The 23,885-nt window shown below is 34.3% G+C and overlaps 1 protein-coding gene across 1 annotated transcript in view; it reads right to left on the bottom strand.

Moving 5' to 3' along the window:
• Positions 1 to 654: 654 nt before the first annotated feature.
• LOC136028107 (obscurin-like) overlaps positions 655 to 23,885 on the bottom strand; it is a 201,845-nt gene continuing 178,614 nt past the window's right edge. Inside the window, 10 exon segments of the mRNA XM_065705734.1 lie at positions 655 to 979; positions 3,189 to 3,390; positions 5,372 to 5,544; positions 7,075 to 7,178; positions 7,181 to 7,249; positions 9,055 to 9,217; positions 14,826 to 14,970; positions 18,071 to 18,240; positions 20,518 to 20,725; positions 21,542 to 21,827. Coding sequence (XP_065561806.1) covers positions 701 to 979; positions 3,189 to 3,390; positions 5,372 to 5,544; positions 7,075 to 7,178; positions 7,181 to 7,249; positions 9,055 to 9,217; positions 14,826 to 14,970; positions 18,071 to 18,240; positions 20,518 to 20,725; positions 21,542 to 21,827 — 1,799 coding nt within the window. The 3' untranslated portion in view covers positions 655 to 700.

Here is a 23,885-nt window from a genome sequence, read left to right as displayed (position 1 = left end):
AAAATGTGACAGTTAAGTATCGACACTGTTTCTGTTTTTACTTCTTTTCAGTTTTTATCTAACCTGTTTCTGTTTTTCCAAAAAAAGAACAAAAAGGAGAAACTTTTCGACAGACCTGTATCTGTTCTTTATTTTTTCATTATTTTTTTTTTTCGTTTCTATTTTTCTGAAAAACAAAAACAGTACTGATGCTTAGTGACGCTTATCTAGCAAAGTCTCTCCTGAGACACATTTTTTAGAAGAAAAAAAAAATAACGATTAAGAGATAAATAATTTTAGATCACTAAAAAATTTTATAACTAAAGAAGATAAAATCAACATTTGGAGATGTATCTCTTTCTGGCATTTCTGCTTCCATTCAACAAATGGAATATATCTATGGTTGAACTGAACAACCGTGACAAAACTTATTAAAGAAGTGCAAGAAAAAAAGACGAATCTAAAAACAATGCAGACCATAAAAAAAATTTAAGCTAAGCTAATAAGGGGAATAATCTCTACAAAACCATACAGACTGGAAACGGCTTGAACCCTTAAATGGCTAGAAGTTGTCTTTTCACTCGCTATACAAAACAAGCAGTATCGATTGCCATATGATATCTATCATAAAAATACAAAAAAATGATAAATAATTGAAAAATGCATGTGAAAATTTTCTTCAAAATATTTATCCATTCTTGTAAAGGCTCCCAACCATTCCTTAGACAGTTTTCAAAATCATACCTGTGTATTCAAGCAGACCTTTTTGCTTCACTAGTGTTCCAAGCTTAGATACTGGCTCTGCACATCCAAAATCAACCAACTTCACGTCGACTGTTCTTGATGAAGTTAGCACGATGTTGTCAAATTGGAGATCCAGATACCCCAAACCTCTCCAATGCAGATATTGTAAAGCATCCAAAACTTGGTTAACAATTGTAGCAACCATCTGTTCCGTATATTCATGAAGGTTTGATAAGTAGGTTAGCACATCCATTCCCTGTATTAAAAGTGAATATGGTTAGAAAAAACAAACAGTCTTAGGTCCTGCAAAATTATTACGGTAAATTTCTATAGAAGCAAGATAAATTTTTTAATGCGGTTTTTTAGGTCAATGTCTTAAAATAAATACCTTAAAAAATTTTGTAAGTTGAATACAGGAAAGATGTAGGAGTGGCTGGTAAGTGTCATTCGTTTGCCACCTTAAAAATACTGTTAAGAATGTTTTAGTTTATATTTTGTTTCTACTTTATACTGAATTTTATTTCTCTTAGTTTGGTGTATCTAGGATAGGCTGGATTCTTTTCAGTCTTTACTGGGCATTTGTTTTTTTTTTTTTTTTTGTTTTTTTTTTTTATCTTTGACCAGTTGATACTAATATACTCTAGATTATTTTTCTCTTTTTTTTTTGTTTCTCGAGTTTGTGTCTAAGCAATGCTTGTACCTCCCCCTCTTTTACAGGGCATAGAACCTATGTGGGATCTAAGGTCACATGCTTATTAAGATTTTTGTTTACGAAAAGGAACTGATAAGATTCATATAAGAAGAAATTATCATCAAAAAATGTAAATTTATGAACACTAACTAAACAAAGAGCAATAATACTAAGAAAAGCCATATTTTTCAAAAACAGAATGTATGAGCTCAACGTACTGACAGGGTGGAAAGTACTTATTTTGCTAAAAGAAGCATATTAAAAAACTTTAATATTTTTAAGAGAGAAAATATTTTTCTCTCTTGTTTCCAAATTTGCACTTTTGATTGTATAATATTTATATTCAACCAGATATTTTAGTCATTTTCATCATACTAAGCAGGAGCAAAGGGAGCAAGCATACTTTCGCTGGTCTCAAGCGTGCTGGTGCTGCGATGAAAATTAGCAGTAGTAGTACTACTTACATAAATAAAAAACCCAAATAGTCGTTCTGTGTGGTTAGTCTACATTATATGGTATGCATAGTTATCGTAAAAACTTCTTTACAAAATTTTTGCTATGATGTTATTATACAGAAATCGTACAACATTGATAAAATCCCTTAGATCAGTTACAATAATCAATCAATTGTAACAACAGTAGTGGAGGGGCTCTAGATTCTCCCAGCCAGTACCCCTTCAAATCCCAGTGCCAGTAATTTTTTTTGAGCTATTGGATATTTGGCAGTGTTTCTTCAAGATTTCTGTGGTTGTTACGTAATACTGGGTGTTTTTTTCTTTGGTTGTTACGTAATAGGAGATTGTTTACCTATATAAAATCATTGCGAGTGACGCAATTTCATGTGACCTATCAAATTTATTGAGGATGACATAATCTCGCGTGCCTTGGTTTGCTAGAGCTCACATACCGATAGTCAAGTGGGGAACCTCCGGTTCCCCATATCACGGGCGTGTTACGTAATACTTATATGAATGTTTTTTTCGAGACGTTATTTAAGGCATTTTTCTTCAAGGTGTTTTTCAAGACGTTTTAAGACATTTCAAGATTTTTTTTCAGACAGCATATGAAGGTCCTGGCGCAGCTATGCTCCAAAACGCGTTTTAAGACTCTTTTTGCTAAACTTTGACTCCACTCCCCCTTAACTTATCCAAAAACACATTCTAAGAGAACCTTAATGGGATATAAATTTTAGTCACTAACTAAACTTTACCGTAAACACCGTGGTGGTCAAACGGATGGCAGCCCCCTTGCATATAGAATAATTTCTCACCGATTTATGTTGTGTCTTGGCCCTTCAATATCTTTTAAAAAGCTTGCTTTCTAATCAATAATAATAAAGGAAGAAATTTACTACAAAAAATTGAGACTTAAAAAAAAGTTCTTGAAATTTATTACCACACGTCCTAAAAAAACACGACCTACCGCTTAACTCTAGCAATGAAAATAACGTATATCAAAAGAAAAATAGTGTTTTTAAAAGGTGATATAAATTAACAGCCTCTTATAACAAAATCAAATTGATCTCACAACTACTCTCCCTCTTCTTGTAACAGAGAAGTCTACAAGCTACCAAAGCTATGCAATGGTTTAGAATTTGCTCTATTAAAAGACTGTTTATATAGCATTCTAACCAATATTAACATGTGCAGGATAATTTATAAGTTTCCGTCTAATGTTGTATTTTTATATCACTACCAATGCTGTTCCCCATTTATTGTTCATAAAACCTATTCAGAAGCCGTGAATGTCCAATTACATACTATATTCTTCATACCTGCAGTTTTTCCAAAATCATAATATAATGTGAAGGCATGGTATATGCTTCAATCAGGGTGGCAACTCTCTCGTGTCGCAGAGTTCGCATTTTTTCTACCTCAGCTTTCGCTGCGTCTTCATCGTTTCTTGACAGGGCCTTTGCTGTGTAAATGGTGTCAGTTGATTTGCGCACGCATTTTGCGATGAAACTAAACTGACCCCTATAAAAAAGAAAAGAAAAAGGTGGGTTTTATTTTAATATATAAAAATTGAACAACATAAAAGCCGGTCATAGCGTGAGTATTTATATTGGGGCAGATCATTTTAAAAATAAGCAAATTATAAATCTTTTATCAAAATATTTAGTCATGATTAATGCACGTTTTCAAAAGAGTGAATTTCAGTTTTTTAAATTACCACCCCCTATCTGAGCATCTTGAGTCTCACTCGGTGTATTGGCACGGTCATTTACTTCACCTACCCATTCAAAGACCCGCCCAACTCATCTTTGACTTCAACCCAAGTGCAGATAGCTGGAAACGTCCCAGAGGTAGATCACTCACAAGGTGGGTGGACTTCATCCGCGGTCATCCACTTCCAGGAACATCGACCCCCAAAGAAGCTCCAACCCTTGCCCCGGACAAAACACTCTGGAGATGATTTACGACGCTGACGTCTGGTTTCATCTACGCTGGTGACATTGCCGAGCAAGAGCTTTAAACCAAGAACTTGACTAAGGTCATTGAAGTAGAAAAAAAAAAATCTTTGTCATTTCGTTGTAATATTTGTAGTTAATTGAAATGCAGCATCTTAATACCTGACGGACAAAATACTAATTTGAGATATACGAACCCCGTCCAGATAGTAGCCTATACTGTAACATAGGATGTGATTTACTTTGAGTTGGGGCATGCTGTACATTAACTTTGATTAAATACTCCGTAAATAAAAAAAAATGCCACGCAACTTTGTCTGATATTTGCTTTAAAAATGAAAATAGGTCAGATCTAAATTTGTGGAGGAAATTCCCTAGTTGCCTTTCTCTCACACACGAAATAAGAAAAGACAGTTTTTTAGAATGCGTAATGAGGAATAGACACAAAATCGTAAAACAAATCGAAATCTGAGAGTAAATTTGTATTGCTAGTTAAATCATAATTATGAAGATAAGATGGAGCTAGCTCACATAATTTGCTCCCCTCTTTCAAACGGTCTATGTGCACCAATGGATTTAGACCCTAGCTTTTTGAAAATTTGCTGGCGTACCAACAGCTAAGGCAACGGCTTATGAGATGAAACTGACGGCCTGTTGATTCAAAGCTAATATAACTTGTAACCGATTCGCGGTCGGCTCTTAAATGCATTGTATACTGCTTATCCAGGAACTAATGGGCGTATCATAAAATCTTTCTAAAATTGATTTGTTGTTCTCGTAAGTGTTCTCTGGTGGGTCTTTGTCCACTAGACAATTCCCCATGATATACTATTGGATCTGCCTTCATTGGGCTATTCACCAATGAGATTTCTGCAGTGGATTTTTATCCACCAGGCAATTCCCAAAGAAAATACCTATTGTGGGTCTCGATCTACTCGTTGATTCCCAAATAAGTATCATTTAGTAGGTCTCCATCCAATAGGTAAGCTTCAGATTCAATCTTAGTTTAAGGTAAAATCATCGAATAAAGAATCTTTCTACTACTTCCTATTTGATTGTTGAACTACTATATCTTTACCAATGATTGTATCCTAACCCTTCCTGTTTCATTAGTGAGTCTTCCTAATAAGAAATCTTTAGCAATACTTCATCTCCAAGGTAATTCTGTAAGTGGCTATTGCAATTGGAAAATCCAAAAATTTAGAACTCGAAAATTGCAGAGCTAGTGGGTCTTTATTTGGTTACACTTGCGGAAGAGTTGGGGGAAACCGATCATCGTTGGAACCGAAAACATTTCACTATTTTTAGTACAATGGTCACCTAATGTAGTTCCAAGAATCCTTTAGTCAAAGAATCTAGTCAAATCCTCTAGAAACCCTCTATTAAAAAGAGGTTCATTATTGTGGACTGTAATTTTTACACAACTTACATTGTTCAAATCTTCAGAAAAAAACTGTTCCTGAAAACAGCTTGGGTTTATTTTGGCTTTAGTCAAATCTATGGTACATCCTTCAGTTATAGACATGACGATACATAATACAACATACCTTGCTATTTCAGCAATGAAACTATAGTCTTCAGTGGGAGGATTGTCGTGCAGCTCCACTGGATTAGTTTCGGCACTGTAATCCAAACCAATTGACTTTCCTTGATCAGTTTCAATAGTCTTTCCAGACTCTGTTAACTGCTGAAGATACTTCATTGCACGAGTGATTTGTACCTGAAAAGATGCAGTACGGCTATTACATATGTACACACATCTTCAACGCTCAGGGGAACAGAGATAATAAGATTCTTCCTGGGGAAGGTGGCTTAGAAAATCAAAATGAGAGAGAGAGAGAGAGAGAGAGAGAGAGAGAGAGAGAGAGAGAGAGAGAGAGAGAGAGAGAGAGAGAGAGAGAGAGAGAGAGAGATAGATAGAGAGAGAGAGAGAGAGAGAGAGAGAGAGAGAGAGAGAGAGAGAGAGAGAGAGAGAGATCAGTATATTTAAAAACTATCATAGCATGGCTAAATTCAGTTTTTTTTACAAAATCATACATTTAAAGAAAAATCATACAAGCATTAAAAATTGATGCGAAGAAAGGCACAAATGAGTTGGCGTAACGATTAGTTCGTACTTTAGGGGGTAGAAGTTGGTTTCGTAATTGAGTTTGACTATTGGGAGGGGCTGGTTCGGGTAGTAGTGATCGGTGACTCGTATTGGCTAGGACGGATTTTCCAAATTGCTGAATCAGGTTTTCAAGCCGGACTTTAAGTGGAGATAAACTCAGTTTCTTGAGGACTTGATCATAGGGTATGTCGCGGTTTTGGATTATAATCCTTGTTGCTGTATTCTTATCGAAATTCCTTTTTTAGACTTTATTGGACCGATTCGTCCCAAACTTACAGTCCATTTCCACCATATTTTTGAATATTGTTACCCGAAAACGGCAAATTTTAGACTTCTGCTCTTAAGGACCTAGAAAGGATTCTTATTTTATCCTGTGAAGTATGTATATTCCACTCATTTCAAAGTAAAAATGTATTTAGCTTCTGGTGTTTTTTTTATAAGTACAATAATTGATTTGAATTTCTGTTTAACATATTACTTTAAATAAGACCACAGTCACATTCAGTATGATGTTCAAGAAATTTCAGTTTACTGTTAAAATACAAACCATTTTGATGAAACAAACCTATTTACGTCGAGAATTATATTTTTCTACTTAAAAAGTATACAGAATAGACCAAAGTAATTTCAAAAATTTGTTGGACTTTAAACACGAATCACAGTTTCAACAAAAAAAATCGATTTTTTTTTACTAGTTTAAATTCCAGCAGAAAAATTTGTTGGAAATCTATTTTTTTCAGCGCTTTAAATACAAAAGTTCTAGATTTATTTAACGTTGAATTGATGAATTTATTATTCAGTAATTGAACCCGCAAAAGAGAATTACGCAGAACAAAGCACCTACGGATATACGCTAAAAAACACATGAAAAGAAAAAATAAACCCAAATAAATCTAATGTGAACTATAAATACACAAAGAAAAAACAATTGCAAGTTAAAAAGCTTAATTTTAATGTATTTGTCACACCATATGATATACACGTCTAAAAGAAAGTCATAATGACGAAGATCGGAATTTAAATTTAATTAAAATCTAGTGGGTTTTAATGTTATAATATAATTAATGCTAGATAGCTTCCAGAAAACACGTTCAAGCTTTGGATATGATCTAAGAGTTGGATACCAAAGTAGAAGCTTACAGGTGGTGCGCCAGTTTCTCTTGTCGTGACTGTTTCACTTGGTATACTCTTTTCGGACCAGCCAAAGGCGTTGCCAGCTGATATTCTAAAAATGTAAGGATGAAGGGCCTTCATTCGCGAACCAAATAGAACTCATGGTCAATGTTATTGGCAACATCGCGCCATTCCGTCTCGCCTGTAAAAACATGCATAGCTTAAAAAATCTATGTGACTAAAGTCTAAAATATATCAATACACACCGTATGAATTTATTTTTAAGCAATAAGAGCTACAATAATTGAGATAATCGTCATATTTGATAAGATCATTGTCAATAATTTTAACATTTGATGCATAAGAACCAGCAGCACCTGGACCGAGAAATTGGAGAGGACAAGATTCAAGACATTGAAAAGAAAAATCGAACTTTTACAACGTGCAGCTGTATTACATTTCCTTAAACAGGAGAAAAATGTTGAGGCAAAAAGGGAAATTTTTCAATGCAAAATTTTCTAAAAATGACGAAACTGCATTGGAGAAAATAATAAATAAGAGAAAAAAATGAACGAATACAGAGACTTCTTGTAAGGGCGGGGGGATGCTCTTAACGCTGATCCTCCCTGTGTATGTGCCTGTTGTAGCCCCAAATCGAGTAACCTTTGGATATAGAAAAGAAGTAGTTAGTTCCCATATGTACAGGAATTGTAGAGTTATTTATTAAAAGCTTTTAATGAGTTAACACGTATTTTAAGTGGAGAATATATATTCGAGGCTGGGCGAGGGGTATGATGGTTAAAGTGCATATTTTAAAGGTTTTACTCTTTTAGTTTTTGTGTTTCTAGTCATTGTTTTTAGGTCACTATGTTTTTTAGTCTCATATTTTTCTTTGTGTAATCTGGCCCTAACGCCCCTTTAATATTTGCATTTTAACTGTTTTGACCTGCAGCCAAAAAAGGTCTCCCAATCCTGCTTTAGGGTACAATGCCTAAACTTTTGTTTTGACCAAAACTAACTTCTACGGAGGTTACATATCCACTTATGTCTATTGTACTACCTATTATGGTACGTAGATCATATGCCTCATTGTGGGTATGTAAAGTAATGAAAGCAAATTTCTGTATTGAGAATTTCTGTTTCAACTTTGATTTATTCTTTAACTTTGAATAAATAAGGTATGAGAGGAAAGAAATATGCTTATCATGCCGTGGATTTATCAGTCCAAGTGCAAAAAAATATTGTGGGGGAGTTCCAACTCACTTTTTATGGAGAGAGGGGTAGCAATTATAGAAAGCCGTCTTTTAGCAACCGTATTATGACATTAAAAATATGTTTATAACATGTGAAATTTTCCCTATTTCTGGTGGGTAGCCTACACTACTGTCCTAATTTCCTTTCATAGCTTCATTTCCATTAATTATGAGAAGGGGGTTCTAATTATACAATAAGTCTTTATGCAACAATTATACAAGCTAGAATCAAATACTGCATATTTATGATATTCTTAAGTTTTCAGGGCGGGAAGAGAGCTCCTTACCTCCAGCCATTTCTCCCCGCACTTTGTTTTTCTAACATATACAGTAGAAATCACAGAGACCAAGAGCTTTCGAGAATTTTCCATTCAGTGCTATTTATACTAAAGAAAAATACAAAATATCAGCTGACTACACTCATGAATGACTTAAGGCTCGCATCTGAATGCAGTAGTTTCAGCGTTTAATTGTTTTAAATTTTAAAGATGAAATTCAAATATTTTCACTTGTCTCTTCAATAAAATAGGTAAAACAAGTTTTTGCTGCAGTTACAATATTATTTTCTTATTCTGCAAAATCGAAACTTATATAAATGAGTTCAGCTTGCTTGTGGTACCCTGTGCGTTTAAACTAAAATTATTTGCCCAAAGACGTGGACAGAAAAGACATCGCTCTTGAAAGAAATAATAAGTCTGAAAATGAAATAACACCCATCTCAGTAGGATGGTAAGTATCATGATAATAGTCTTACCAGTTCCTCTATATTGTAAATTATAGCAGAGAATTGGAGAGTTTCCATCATCTTTCGGGACTTTCCATTTAAGAAGTACCTCTGTATCAGAATAGCAGGAGACGTCTGGAGAATCAGGTTGACTTGGTAAATCTCCAATCACCAGACGGGCTCTGGCTGTCACCTACAAAAGGAGAATAGCCACTAGAATATACTGATTTCTTTCAATAAAATTGCAAGTCTCGTGAGTTTATTTAATACCTATACTAAATTTAGAATAAGGAAAACAAACATTTTATGCGGCAGATCTATCAAAAACTTCGGCATGCATTTTCATAGTATTTACGGAATTTTTTTTCAACTTCGTGAAATCCCACTAACAAGAAACAGCTATCTGCGTTTCATCAGAGGTAAAAATTGTTTGTTACAACTAATACCTTGTGAAGCCCTTAGACCTGAGACATATTATTATGAATTTATGAAGTGATTAAATGAGATTTCAAATGAAAGTGAAAAGTGAGGCTGAAATTGACAAGTCATTGCCACCATTTTTAAAAAGTTCAATAGAAGTTTTGTGGGGAGCGTTTGGTGCTTCCACACAACATTATACGTCCGATGTTCATTTTGAGGTGGTAGCAGAACTTTCGAGCTATTTTGTGGTTTAATACAAGAAAATGCTTTGGATAACATGCCGTGATTTAAAGACAGGTGTGCAAAGGTTTACCTCCATACACCTGTTGTTGACGTCGTTGTGCTGTCAGGCCTGACCGGAGGAATGTGAGTTTCTTTTCCAGCCTTTTCCTCAGTAATTATTTTTGCTTTAAGTCCGTTGCTATGCAATGCAGTAACTATTTTGACTATTATGTTGTATAACTCCGCTGAATTATCTAAATTTCCCCTTAGCATATTTATCATGGCATTTTTTAGTTTTAAGTCATGGGCTGGGAAACCAGCAACCTGATTAAAAAAAATCTTTCCGTTGTAATTCACTAATGCTCTGGACGTTTACTTCAGAACGATCGACTGAAAGAAATCTTTTGCACCTCCTCCTATGCTATCTTGATTTATACAAATTTGTCATTATTACAACTCCAAAGCCTTGTAAGGAATAAAACACAATTTTTAAGGGGAATTTCGCATGATATCTTGACGTCATCTTATAGAACCATTAGGTTCCATACGATCACCCTGGGAAAAAAAATGCCCAAAGTTATGACATAATTTAGATCGTTTGTTTCAGGTCAGAAAATGTTTGTGCGCCAATTTTCAGAAAGATCATTGGGTTATTTTCGAGAAAATACATATGCATAGTTATTACTTGTTTAAAGATGAAAGATACAAAAATGCAATTTGGCACGCTACGACGTCGAGAAATAACAATCGTATTGACATTTTGACCAAAGAATTCAGATGGCGTGATGTGGATTTACTAGGAATTTCAAAAACTCATCTCCCAAGGGGTAGGAAACATGAAATTAAGGGATGTAGAATTTATTTGCTCAGGCAAGAAGGATTAGGTGCATTAGATAGGGAGTAGGGTTCAGGATAAATATGGAAGCTTCTAAGTCTTACTTAGGTTGGGAAGTCCTAGTTGCTCAATTTGCAACTAAAGAGTGCAAGGTATTAATCATAATAGCACATTCTGTTCACAAGCGTCGAACTGTCCGAAAACTATGCCTATAGAGATGACGTGACGTAAACAGCCCCCTTCAGCGAGAGCGTAAGACTTTGCAAGTTGCCCATTGTTTACAAATAGATTTTATTGTTGGGAAAGGGGAACATGTTTGATCCTGGGCATTCAAAAAGGCTAAATGTATTAATTTGAAACTTTTAGGGAATGTCGAGGATGATTTAGAACAAAATCAAAGACACTATGTGCATCAACGATTTCAAAAGGATGTACTTGCAAAATCTCAGGATTGGCTATCGGTACCGAGGTTAATATTTTTCTTTTCAAGACCACTGCATACGAAAGGAGCTGTCGTAGAAATTTCGGAAAAGGCTCATTCAATTATGAACCGAAAGCTTTTGGGTTATACAAGAAAAAATAGATTTGAGCCTATGTGGATCGTCACGAATCAATTCAGCTACTTTTCAATACCTTTTGACTTCATTAAGTCCCCATATTTCCTTAAAATATGCTCTGTAAGTTTAATCTAATCGGGAAAACAAAATTTGTTGGCCTAGTTTTAGGTATCCTAATTCAATTCCGTCCAACTTCAAATGCTTTGTATTCATTTTAGTTTAAATGGTTGTCCTATTGAAATTTGGAAGAAGAAACTGAAACAGGATATGGGAGCACAAGAAAGAGGCAACACAGAATGGAACACAGAAACAGAAACACAATTTGTTGGCGTGGTTTTGGGTATCCTAATTTAATTCTGTCCAACTTCAAAATGCTTTGTATTCGTTTTAGTTTGAATGGTTTTCCTATTGAAATTTGAAGAAGGAACTTATACAGGATATAGGAGCACAAGAAAGAGGCAATACAAAAACAAAATGGATAAATTGGTTGGATTCATATCCAATAAGAGTGAAACACCCACTGATTTCAGAAAAAACTTTAGATCAGCCTTTTTATAAGATAGGTTATAAGGACGATGGAAGATGGATGGAATAATTTTAAGAAAACAGTTTGTAAAGTAGTAGACGGTGTCTCAAGGAGCAAGCTTAGAAAAGCAGCCAGAAATGTTAAGGAAAACACTTTAAGATTGGTAGAAAAAGGAGGGGTTTGTGCAAAGAGCATTTGAGTGATATGTTATATTAGAATAAGAGGAATGTAAGAAAAGTAGAGAGAGCATTAAAACATCAGTAAAGGAGGTTTGAAGTGGACATCATGAATATAATTGCCGAAAATCTGTAATATGCGGCCCGGCACAATAGTAAAAAATGTATTGGCATACTAAAAAATTTAGAGGGAATTATAACTCGGGAGTTTTCCCAATTAAAGATAGAATTGATGCCTCAATTGGTGGTAAGTAATGGAAGAGTTGAAGAGAGATGGGTAGAAGATTCTCTAGAATTTGTTGACCATGATAAAGTTACACAAAATGATATTTAAAACAATAAAAAACAGTTTATGACTATTTTAAAGGAATTTTAGCGATTTTAGGAAAAGCACGATTTTACCTAGCAATTTTATGAAAACTTTATCTTTCTCCGGAGAGATACTCTACACAGGACTGGATTCAAAGCTTTAACGCTTCTAGGCCCAAGCGTTCTGCCGTTCCGTATTCATACCATTAGAGGGATGGTCAATTTTCTGTAAGAGAATAATCTTAATAATGAAAATTTTTATTTTTTCGCAGAGCATCATCACTTATGATAATAATTTGAGAATCAAGTATTTGTACGTTGGGGGTATTAAGTAAATTCAACAAGCTGAAAAGGTATTGGAAACTAGTTTTTTCCATCGGTAGATAGAAACAAACGTACCATCTACCATGTACAACATGTAAAACAATGACACATGTACATTGGAAATAATTTTATTCCAGATAGTTTATCTCAGATAGATAGCAGCACATGTACGCATTATACATTATTTTGTAAAAAGGAACTATTTTCAAAGCCAATTGAAAAATTCTTCCTCATTGTTTTTTTGACCTTCTGTTCAACCCATTGGCGATGTTAAAAGTCTACGAGTCAAAGTTTATTGGTCATTAGTTACAAATTGTGCTGTTCGCTACTTAATCTCCTATTGGATAAGGCTGGATTGAAATGATTTCTAAAACCCAAGAAAAAACGAGTTGTTAGGCTTTTCTTTTTTTAAATCAAAGTAAATTAAAGAAGCCGAAAAGGAATTTTTTATTTTGTTTTATATTGTTTATATATTTTATATTGTTTATGTGTTTGTAGTCAGAAGTTTATTCCCAAGTCTTTAGAATAAGTTTAAGTCTATAGAAGTATTTAAGTCTTTAGAAGTCTTAAGTCTATAGACTAAGTTTAAGTCTCTGTTTATTAGTTTAAGTATATAAAACAAGTGTATTCAAAAGGTATTGAAATAAGTTTATGCAACACATGTACTATCTACTATGTATAACAATGTGTATATGTACATTAGAAATAAATTTATTCCAGATAGATATTCCAGATAGTTTATTCCAAGTAGATAGCAACACACGGACGCTTTATACATTATTTTGTAAAAAGGACTTTTTATCTTCAAAGACAATTGAAAAATTCTTCCTTCTTGCTTTTTTTTTCAGTCGCAAGTGTGTATGATGTCGTCGCAGGATATCTCCTGAGTCAGCCTTTCCTGTGAACAGGGATAATGATGTCAATCTGTCGTGGCCGATTGCAGATCTTAAGTAGTTCATCACCCATCGAAAGGTGGAGGAGGATCTTACTTTCTTGCAGTTTGTGCCAGGCACATTTAAAAACCAATCTTCAGGTAATGCTTGACTCTACACCCTTCCGTTTCTGAATATAAATAATAATGTTACTTTGTCACATTAAAAAAGTTTTGCCAATAGTAAGAAATTTGTCATCAGTTAAGAATCAATGCTTAGTCTATATATATTCCTTCAAATTAATCAAGTTTAGGGAGGTAAATCCCCCTCAGCATTGATCTGAATAAGCTCCCAAGAAAATTTTAAAACTTTATGCATGAAAGTATGTTTTTTTTTACTTCAGGCAATCCTATGCTTCCCTTTCCCCCTTAAAAAATTATGTCTCTACAACATGGGCACTTCACAAGGCTGTTGGAGGGGGAGGGATATGCTACGTGTTTTCCAAAGAACTTTTTAATCTTTTTTATTTTATATAGGATAGTTTTATGTACAAGTTTAAAATGACTGCATATCAGACATTAATCTGTACGAAAATGTGTTTTGTTTTCACGTTCCAAAGTTAAATACAAAAATTTTAAACCATTTAGGTTGAATTTTGTCTGTGAAGGATGACAGATTTTGAAAATACTGCTTTTTGGCCATCCTTCCAGGGCTGGATGGAAATATATTTAAATAACCTTCCCCTCACCTAATAAATTTGGTGTAGTGTGGCCATAAATACTCCTTTTTCTTGTTTTACATCCTCTTTCTAAGGTTTGGGCCTGCGTTCATTTTTATGTAAAGGGCCAATGAACTCCTTGCCGAAGCCTACATCCCAGACAAAGAAGTCAAGAGCATGGCAAGTGATAGGTCAACCTCGAGGCTCCTGGTCCTCATCGTTCTCTACGACATCCTGGCAAGAGACGAAAGTCAACTCGAGTCAAGTATTTCCATTTTATGAATAACTACATGTGTTCTTTGGCCAAGCTATTAAAGTTCTTCGTTTTGCCATGTGTACCTTTCTCTCTCTCTCTCTCTCTCTCTCTCTCTCTCTCTCTCTCTCTCTCTCTCTCTCTCTCTCTCTCTCTCTCTCTCTCTCTCTCTCTCTCTCTCTCTCTCTCTCTATCTCTCTGCGTGTTTCCTAGTGTATATGCTCCTCTGAATGCCTTTGCACCATAAGCGAGCCAGAAAAAACGTGTTTGGCTCTGTGTATAAATGTTTGTTTTTCTAAGCATAATATTGTGCATGTGTCAACTGGATGATTGTATCATAATCGAAATTAGTATTTTCTTTACTTAACAAAAGTCAATTAAAATTTCATTACAAGAGTTGATTTAAAGTTGGAAATTCAGTATACTGCATTACGACAACAATGAATTATTACCAAAAAAATGGATTCCACACAAAACTATGGTTATTTTCTAAAGACCAATGATCAACTGATGGCTTAGAAAATATGTATTAATTTCCCCTAGCATGGCTAGGGTAAAAATACACGAGGGAATATTGCACTAGTCGTACCTGTCCACTATCGTTCCGAGCCACGACTTTGTATATTCCCACGTCTTGAGACATAGCTGACTCGAAGCGTAGGATGGACCTCCCTTTGTCGTCCTCTTTTATAGAAATTCGAGACCCAGGAAGAAGCATTACCTCATTTTTGTACCTGCAAAATGGGACTAAGTTAAAACATCCAGGGACTAATAAATAAGACAAAATGACACTAACGATATAATCAACATTCTATAACACCCATCACCTTAGGGTACAGCTCATCTTTTGATAATTTCACAGAAGAGCTGTTAGAAAATAAGGGATGTAAGCATTTTGGAAAAAATATTTTCCTTTGAGGATTTTAAACAAGAAAATGTCTTAATATCTACCGATGTGTAGCTAAGTAGTATAAAAACTTCACTATATCATACAATGGGTGGAATTACTTTTGGTAGTGAAAGAGCAAGAAATAATAAAGAATGTTGACTACTTTTCTCTCCATTTTCTACAAAGTACAATTTATTTTCAGATTCCCCCAGCAAGTAAATAGCCACTTTTCGGAAAATTTTTGTGATACCTCACTTTTTTTAGACACAACCATTTACATTCGAAGAGTGCCACATCCACCATTCAATTAGTCGTTTGAAGGCCAGTAAGGTACCATTCTTCTGGTGCAGCACCCCAAACAGTATGGGTAATTTGTAATAGCGAAAACTGGCGCTAGTGTAGAAGTAAAAGAACCATTAGCGCCATCTTGCATTTGCCAATTCTTTGCTTTTGTTAAGTCTAATAACAAGGTATACATTAATGTAGTTAGTTAAACTGGCAATATAACTTTAGTAATAGGGGTCTAATCTTAGTTTCTGAAAAAATCCAATGAGAAGCACGAAAAAAAAAATGTCAAGGAACAGCAAATGCTAGATGACACTGGCATCAGTTTCCAATCTTGCACGCTTGCTCTTTTGCAGCAGTCCATGATGCGCCGGTCAACTGGGTTTTCTTTTTGGGGGTTTTACTTGAAGCTACTATTGCAAAAGGAATTTAAGTAAAAGAGAAATTAAGTTAAGTTTAAACAAATACATTTTTTTAAGAATGAGTAGCATATTACAGAAAAAAAGGGGGAGAGAAATTAAATCAATACAAGTCACTTTTTAATTATTTTTCCATAAAATTCTTATCCAGGTGAGATTAGGATGCATTGCTGACTAAAATGTGTCCCAATCTGGCGTATCATACTTAGCCTTTTTGATTTAGGAAGATACCTCTCTAGATACAACCAAGAGAAGGTAAAACCTCTCATTATAAAAAAAAGGATAAAGATCCTCCAGAGCCATTGCTGACGCATAGGGCGTCGAATCGACGTTTCAGTTGCTGGGTGTTTTTTTACGGGGACAAGTAGCAAGCTTGTCGCCCAACCTTGCTGCGGCAAGGATCGAACCTTGGGCCCCATATTCCCAAGGAAGAAAATCAATCCACTGTGCTACAACAGGTTACCTCTCATTATAGTCTATCATTAATTAAGTAGACCATTACCGGTGTTTGACTCCTCATTTATTATGATTTTTTATTCTCTACTAGAATCCCTAGCCAACTAATAACTGCTATGGCTGCTGAGTGTAATAATGCATGACTTAGAGGAGCAAGGAAGGCCGACATTTTAGTTGAAATATCCAGATATTAGGTTAGCACTTGCCTCTGATTTCTTATGCAAAGTCGAGTCTCGCATAAGTAAAACTTAATAGTCAGTCACTGATCTTCAAACTATTAAATATATGATATTGTAACTACCAGTAGACATTGACATAAAGAAAAACAAAGAAAAACTGATAAGACGACTTGGAATGAAACCATCCCAATATTTAATGATCAAACTGCTTCTAACTTTTGTCTATCCTTTTTTTCAGAATTTATTTAGCTATTATACCTTATAACACTGCTTTTTTGTACTTTAAATTTTCATAGCAAAAGAAATTATAATAAGATTAAATTAAAAATAAAAAACAAGTTTCAGGAGTAAAATCAAAATGAATAATCGTTCATGATACATAGTCCCCGACTGATAAGGTGTGAGAATATTAGGTTTGCAAATCCAAGAGTTTTAGTAGATCGAAAAATACTTAAACTGTATTTCATCTGCTCATTAGGTTGCGTCAGGGAGTGCCCACGTTTATCCGAGTCCTGGGCCAAAACTTTATTCATTAGCGTTTCGATTTTTTTCTTTCTTTTGTGCAAACATATGTAGAGGCAAGATGGTTTCAAAAGCTTATATGGTTAACTAGCTGTTGGGGTGGCGCGAAGCGCCACCCCAACACCTAGTTGGTGGGGCGCTTCGCGCCCCCCAAGCCCTCTCGCACGCGTAAGTCGTTACGCGCCATATTAGTTACGCGCCATTGTAGTTGTGTCCCTGTGACCCACCTGTGAATAGATATATATATATATATATATATATATATATATATAGATATATATATATATATATATATATATATATATATATATATATATATATATATATATATATATATATATATATATATATATATATATATATATATATATATATATATATATATATATATGTTTTCACTACGTAAAACATGCGAATATACAACATTCTTCGCTGTCCCATTGTCTGTGCATATAAATAGATTGTCAGGTTTACGGACTCTTGAACATGCAACATATAATTGTCCATGGGAAAAACAATCCGTATTCAGATCTATACCTCATTATTCTAATGATGTGTCCCTGTGTCCCGGTCGTCATTTGTGTCCTGGTATCCCAGTTTGTAATTTCTCTTTGAGTGTCCCGGTCGTCATTTATATTCCCTGTGTCCCGGTCGTCATTTGTGTCCCGGTCTGTAATTTCTATTCGAACAATCCCTGTGTCCCGGTCGTCCTTTATATATCCCACCTGTGCCCCCGGCGTCCCCGTTGTAGTTGTGTCCCTATGTCCCGGTCGTCATTTGTATTCCCTGTGTCCCAGTCGTGATTTGTGTCCGGGTGTCCCAGTCTGTAATTTCTCTTTGAGGTTCCCGGTCGTCATTTATATTCCCTGTGTCCCGGTCGTCATTTGTGTCCCGGTGTCCCGGTATGTAATTTCATCAGTTGACAAACATGACGTCAGTCGACAAACAACTTCATGACGCATACAGCTCAATCCTTATAATAACGTCAGTCGACAAACATGACGTCAGTCGACACACAAACATGACGTCACTCGACACACACACACACAGACAACTTATTTTTATATATATAGATTGCTCTTACCATTCAACACGAGGTTTAGGGTCTCCGACGACGAAGCAGGACATCTCAATAGGTTTATCTTCAACAATTGCAACAGTTTTAGGTTTTTCACGGAAGAAGGGTACTTTACCATGTCTTTTTGCTTCAATAATTGCTTCAGCTTGATTTGCACACTCTAGTCGAGTTCCTACCTGCAAATTCATACCATACTGATGACTATAGAGTGAAAACATAAAACATTAAATAACAATAAAGTATGATATAAAAAATAAAAATTAATAACTAATTACTAATTAATCAATTAATTATGAATCAAAGATTATTGAATTGAGTAAATATTAATAAAATAGCAACAGGATTAAAATAAAAATAAATTAAAATGAAGCCGATTCACAAATAATTCTAGACAAACCTGTTCTGCAAGTAGGGATGAATTTATTGATAAATAATGGCAACGCATAAAAAATTAGAATTACCCTAACAGAGATAAAAGCTCGCAAGACTAGGATATACATCTGATTGAGACTGTCTATCAGTTAATACAATCATGTAACAAAAACATGAAAAATACAGGAAAAACAAGATGCCAAATCTATGTTCAAATTCATATTTTTTCTGCGCAATCTATTTAAATTGTTTTAGTTTTATTTTTTATTTTTTATCACAAACAAATAAAAGTGAAAATATATCTTGGATTTTTCTTATCGGAAATATAAAATACGTATCTGATTGGAAATTTAGATATGTTAGTTTTCATAGTTGTGAGTCTATATTAAATGAATCTACCGTCTAGCCTATTAGATGGGATTGCTAATAAAGATTCATTTTAAAAAACATTCAATAACTTAATATTCACCTAATAATATATGAATATTTATAAATATAAAATCATAAAAAATTATGTGCCCCAAATCACATATTCACTTTTTGAAGCATCTGGATACTTCATATTCTACGGAAATAACATTTCAGTTTCAGAAATATTGATAACACAAATGTTTCAATTTTACAGTATAGTTTCCGTCAAGACTTTACCGTTTTTTTTATGGATTTTAGTCCTCCTTTCCACAACCCAAAAAAAGTTCATTAGTTTTGATGTGAAACTTTAAAAACAGTACATTTTGAATACTTAAGGTAAGCATAAATAGCAAATTTTGTTGTTACATATATTTCAATCAAACTTCCTTTTTTGAGGCTTCGGACTCCATTGACAAGGATTGCTTTTACTTATAGTTTTGCCATAAAATATTTGATCCAAGACTCTCTTAAACGTGAGGAAGGCTACTATTCCCTTCTCCAGCCCCCGTTTTTTTACGGTCAAGTTTACCATTCACATAACAATCCTTCGATAATAATAATCACCCATAAAAAAGAACACAATCTGAAGATTTATAGGGAGGAGAGAAGTCTGTAAAGTCTAAATGATTTATAGGGTCATCTCTTTCCCTGTTCTTAGGTAAGTTCTTCAAAAAAATCATTTTTATATCTATTTCTCGACACCAGCTGCCCTCTCCCATTTGGGAATCAAGATGGCATTAAAAATCGTATGGGAAAATGAGAAATAACTCCATTTGAACCTCGGTAATAACAAAGCTCAGTGTAGCAACCCATCCCTGAATATTTTCTTGGCAGCACTCATGATCCCAGCCTTGTGAACTCTCGTTTGAACGTAACCTTGGGTATTACACACAAAAATATTATGCAATAAGAGAGAAGTTTTGAAACCACAGCACCCCTGTTAAAGATTTAGTCAAAGACTATTCCCGGAATAAAGGGTAAGTAGAGATTAATTTCTGCCCCTCCCCGAACATCCTTCTATATATATCTGAAAGTTCAGATTGATCTAGAAAATTTTGACATAAAAATGCACTTTTTGTGGCCTCGGGTGCTCCTCCCCCTCCACACGCACTTCTAGACAAAGACCCTTCTCCACAATGTGAATTTACTGTAGCACAATTTCATTTGCCCTTAGAAAGGATACTATAGTTTTCAATTTCTGTTCAACAGAGTCCTCACTAGAAGTTCTAGGACCATTTAGTATGTTGCGATAACCCCTGAAAAAAGGAAACAAACAAATAAATACAATCCAAGAACATCTTTAACGAAAAAAAATAATTTAAATTTCGCATTTTGATAGAAAGGAGCTTAAGGCCTCTGCAATAGAGTTTTCTGATACACTTAATGTGACGGTATACTTTTTATCAGAATCAATTGTCCTTTTGGGGGTATTTTCCCCCTTTTTCAAAATTTCGGCAAAGTTCCCGAGATTCGTAACTTTTGATAGGTAACAATAAACACAATAAATTTTACATACTTGTATTACCATAAAAAGTTGTTTTTTTTTGCATATATATTGTTATCAAAACTTGTGCTCTTAAGAGTTTTGGTTTCTGTTAGCATGAGTCGCTCCTAACTTGATTTTATACAACGAACTGGTTTATAAAGAATTCACAACAATCTCAACAAACCTCGTGTCTCAAACGTCTGGCGGTTGGACTGAATGAGCGATCAGTGACGTAGCGATTAATCCTATTCTTCTTTTCGTCATCAATTTCCTCGTCCATAATGTCAGTAAACCTTCGGCGTTCTCTGATAATTGGTAAACTTTTGTCAAAATTGTGTTCGTTCAAACGCAGAGTGAAAGTGGGGCTTCTTTGCTGTGCTACTTTCATGTATCTAAAATAGAAGCAAATATTCGGATAAATTTCAACTTATTGTAATATTTAAATTTTTTGCATTGTAGAAAAATAAGACCAGAGTAATATATGTCCATTTTAATTTTGACTTGATTATTCATTTTAATTTTTGCTCATATTAGGACTTATTAATTAATCTGTATCAGTATATGTCATCTTTATGTTTGATGTAACTATTGTGACTATGATCTGTCTGTCTTGGACTTCATTCAAGGCCGTATCCATGGGGAGAGGGTTTGACCCCCCCCCAAAAAAAAAAAAAAAAACAAGTTTGCCCGACTCGTAAAAAATGTAAGAAAAATGAATATAAACAAATTTTTGATGCGTTTTTAATGAAAAATTTATTTATTCATAATATTTATCATTTATTCATTTATTCATTATTTATTAATTCATTATAAATTATATTTATTTATTTATTTATTAATACTAATTTGGTCGTTTAAAGTATCAGTTATTACACGAATTAATTTCTAGAGATAAAGTCTTAGGCTTTCATATGATTCTTTTCTTTTTTCAGATCATTTTTGGATTTTTTTTTTTAATTAATTTCTGTTCATATATTTTCATTTTTTATTGTTTAATATTATTAATATTTTTTTATATTGTGGTCATTTTGACAGCATGGTTATATGGTAATTTTAAAATACATTTGTTTGCGCAAACTCGTTAAGTCAAAACCACAACCACTAAATTTTATTAATCTATAGATTTTTTTCAATTCTTTTAAATTGTCCTAAAAGCTACATCCCTTCCACAATAAGGTTGTGACTGTAATGCAAATGACTTATCTTACCTTCTTAAGCGAGCAGGGAAATCTGGATCTCTAAGAGGAAGTAAGAATGTATCTGGTCCCATCTGATATTGGCTCTCGCTTGAGATGACTTCTACTTGATAGTCTGGCCTATCATAACCATTAACTTCAACTCTGATTGGCCCTTTTTCTCCATTTTCTCGTGCGGGTGTACCTCTTGGAGTATTGCTCTCACCGGGAGGGTAAACCATTTTTGAGGGGTCGATGAAGGCACCACTCAGGGGACGGCGACGGAACCATGTACGACAGGATGCGTTTGAATACCATTCTTTGCAAGGAAAAAAAATGTTAGGAAGTAAAAAGCCTGAAGAAATTTATAATCAATTAAGTTATGAAAATAACATGCAACAGTTACCTGGAGAAGAATGAGAATTATTTTTGGAGAAAACTTTTTTGGACGCAGCAGTTGTTTGTCCAATTATTTGATTTTGCCTCAGCGATTTTACTGGCTATTAATTTGGTATTTATAAATATAAGTCCTAAAATTAAATTTTGTTACATAAAAAGGGAAACAAATTAAATTCCAAACAGACTAATTATGCTCCTATGAGATTTCTTTACCTCTTTACAACGTAACGTCTTCTATTAGGTATGCTTTTTTCAGACTGCAATGCCTTTCTAGGACAAATTTATAAACGTTCGAATACTGGTTAGGCCATCTAGTTAGACATTAACTTCCGGGTCATTCAATAGATTTCTCTGAGAGATTTAACACTTCAGTATTGTTCTTCACCACTTTAACACTTTAGCATTCATTTTAACACTTTAGTATTTCTACTGATGACGATTGTTGTATATGCGATTGAAATGTCCTGAATTTTGTACCTGTTTTCACAGTCTAAATAAAAGGACTTAACCCCATTTGAAATTTTGTTTATTTGATATACCCCTTTATACTTCTAGAAAAACTTTTAAAAGTCTTAAAAGATGTTTCTAATTTATTATCGGATATGAAGATTTGGACACTGGTTCTTCGAACAGATATTTTTTAAGTGATTTTTCCCGCCGACACCAGCAGAAGGGCCAGGGGGAGTGTCCCCTGGGAATCAGGAAGACATTAAAACATTTTCTTTTTTAAATCTTGGTTTCAATAAAGCTCCTGGTAGATTTCTTTCCCCCTAGGAGATTTCTTGGTTGCACTCATGAACCCCCTTCCTTTTGTGCCGGTAAAAAAAAATTAAACGTAATTTTTTTTTTTTTGCACAAAAATAAAAACAGTTCCATGATAGGAGGGAAGCTATCAACGCGCAGCATTCATACACAGGCTTAATCCAAAAATACTCCCGACAATGAGGAAAGATTAGAGACTAGTTTCATCCCCACATCTCTTCCCCAACCTCTTTCTAACGTTTATCTCAAAGCTCATGCAAAGCTGGAAAATTTTGGCATAAAAATACACTTTTTGAGTCTTTAGGTAGACTACCCCACCCTCCTATAAAAGATTCATCGAACCTCCTCGATAATAAATACTGCATAACTATATACCATTGTGCATGTTAATGTTGATTTTGCGTAGATAGGTGTATCATAAGGAATGAACGTGCCTTCAAATGGCACTACGTCCTCTCAAGCTGAGAACCATAGAACATAGCTTTTCTATAATTCTAAATTTATTGGTAACATCATAATTTTTACTTTATAGCGTCTTCAGCCTCTTAGGGGTGAATTTTTTGCCTGTGGCAAAAATTGGCAGAAATCACCCCTTTACTGTGGCACATTTTTATGCTAATTTGAATATATACGTTTCATCAAGTTTAGTCTTATTCATAAAAAGTTACGAGCCTGAGAAGATTTGCCTTATTTTAAAAAATAGGGAGAAACACCCCCTAAAGGTCATAGAATCTTAACGAAAATCACACCATTAGATTCAGCGTATCAGTTTTAAAAAGTAGAGTTAGGAGAAGGAGTCAAATTTTAGCGTAAAGAACAAGGCGTTGAGAAGGGGACAACCCCTTGCATATGCGGAATAATTTCTGTTCGTTTCAAGTTTTATTTAAAATAAAAAAAAAACTTGTTTTTTATTTTATTTAATCACTATCTAAAAATGGCTATAAACTAGGCCTCGAAACCTCTGAAATAAGGGGTTCTGATAGAATGTATTTGATGGTGTAATTGTGTTGTGGAGCAACACTACTGCTTTCGTAGTTTTTTTTTCTTTTTTTTTTCTTTTTTTACCGTGATCAGCGACCTGTAGCTCCGAAGTGGTAAGAGTTAAAAATTTGAGATTTTTCAGATGGAAGGGAAACGTGAAACAGAGTAAAAAAGTTCCAGAGAAGTTCCTAAAATTTCTAACAGTTTTCCATAAAAAAAAAAATAAAACCGTTTT

This window comes from Artemia franciscana, chromosome 6 (genome assembly GCF_032884065.1).
Source record: "Artemia franciscana chromosome 6, ASM3288406v1, whole genome shotgun sequence".
Lineage (NCBI taxonomy): Eukaryota > Metazoa > Arthropoda > Branchiopoda > Anostraca > Artemiidae > Artemia > Artemia franciscana.
Note: the sequence above shows the minus strand (reverse complement) of the source record. Positions and strands in the feature narration are given on the sequence as shown.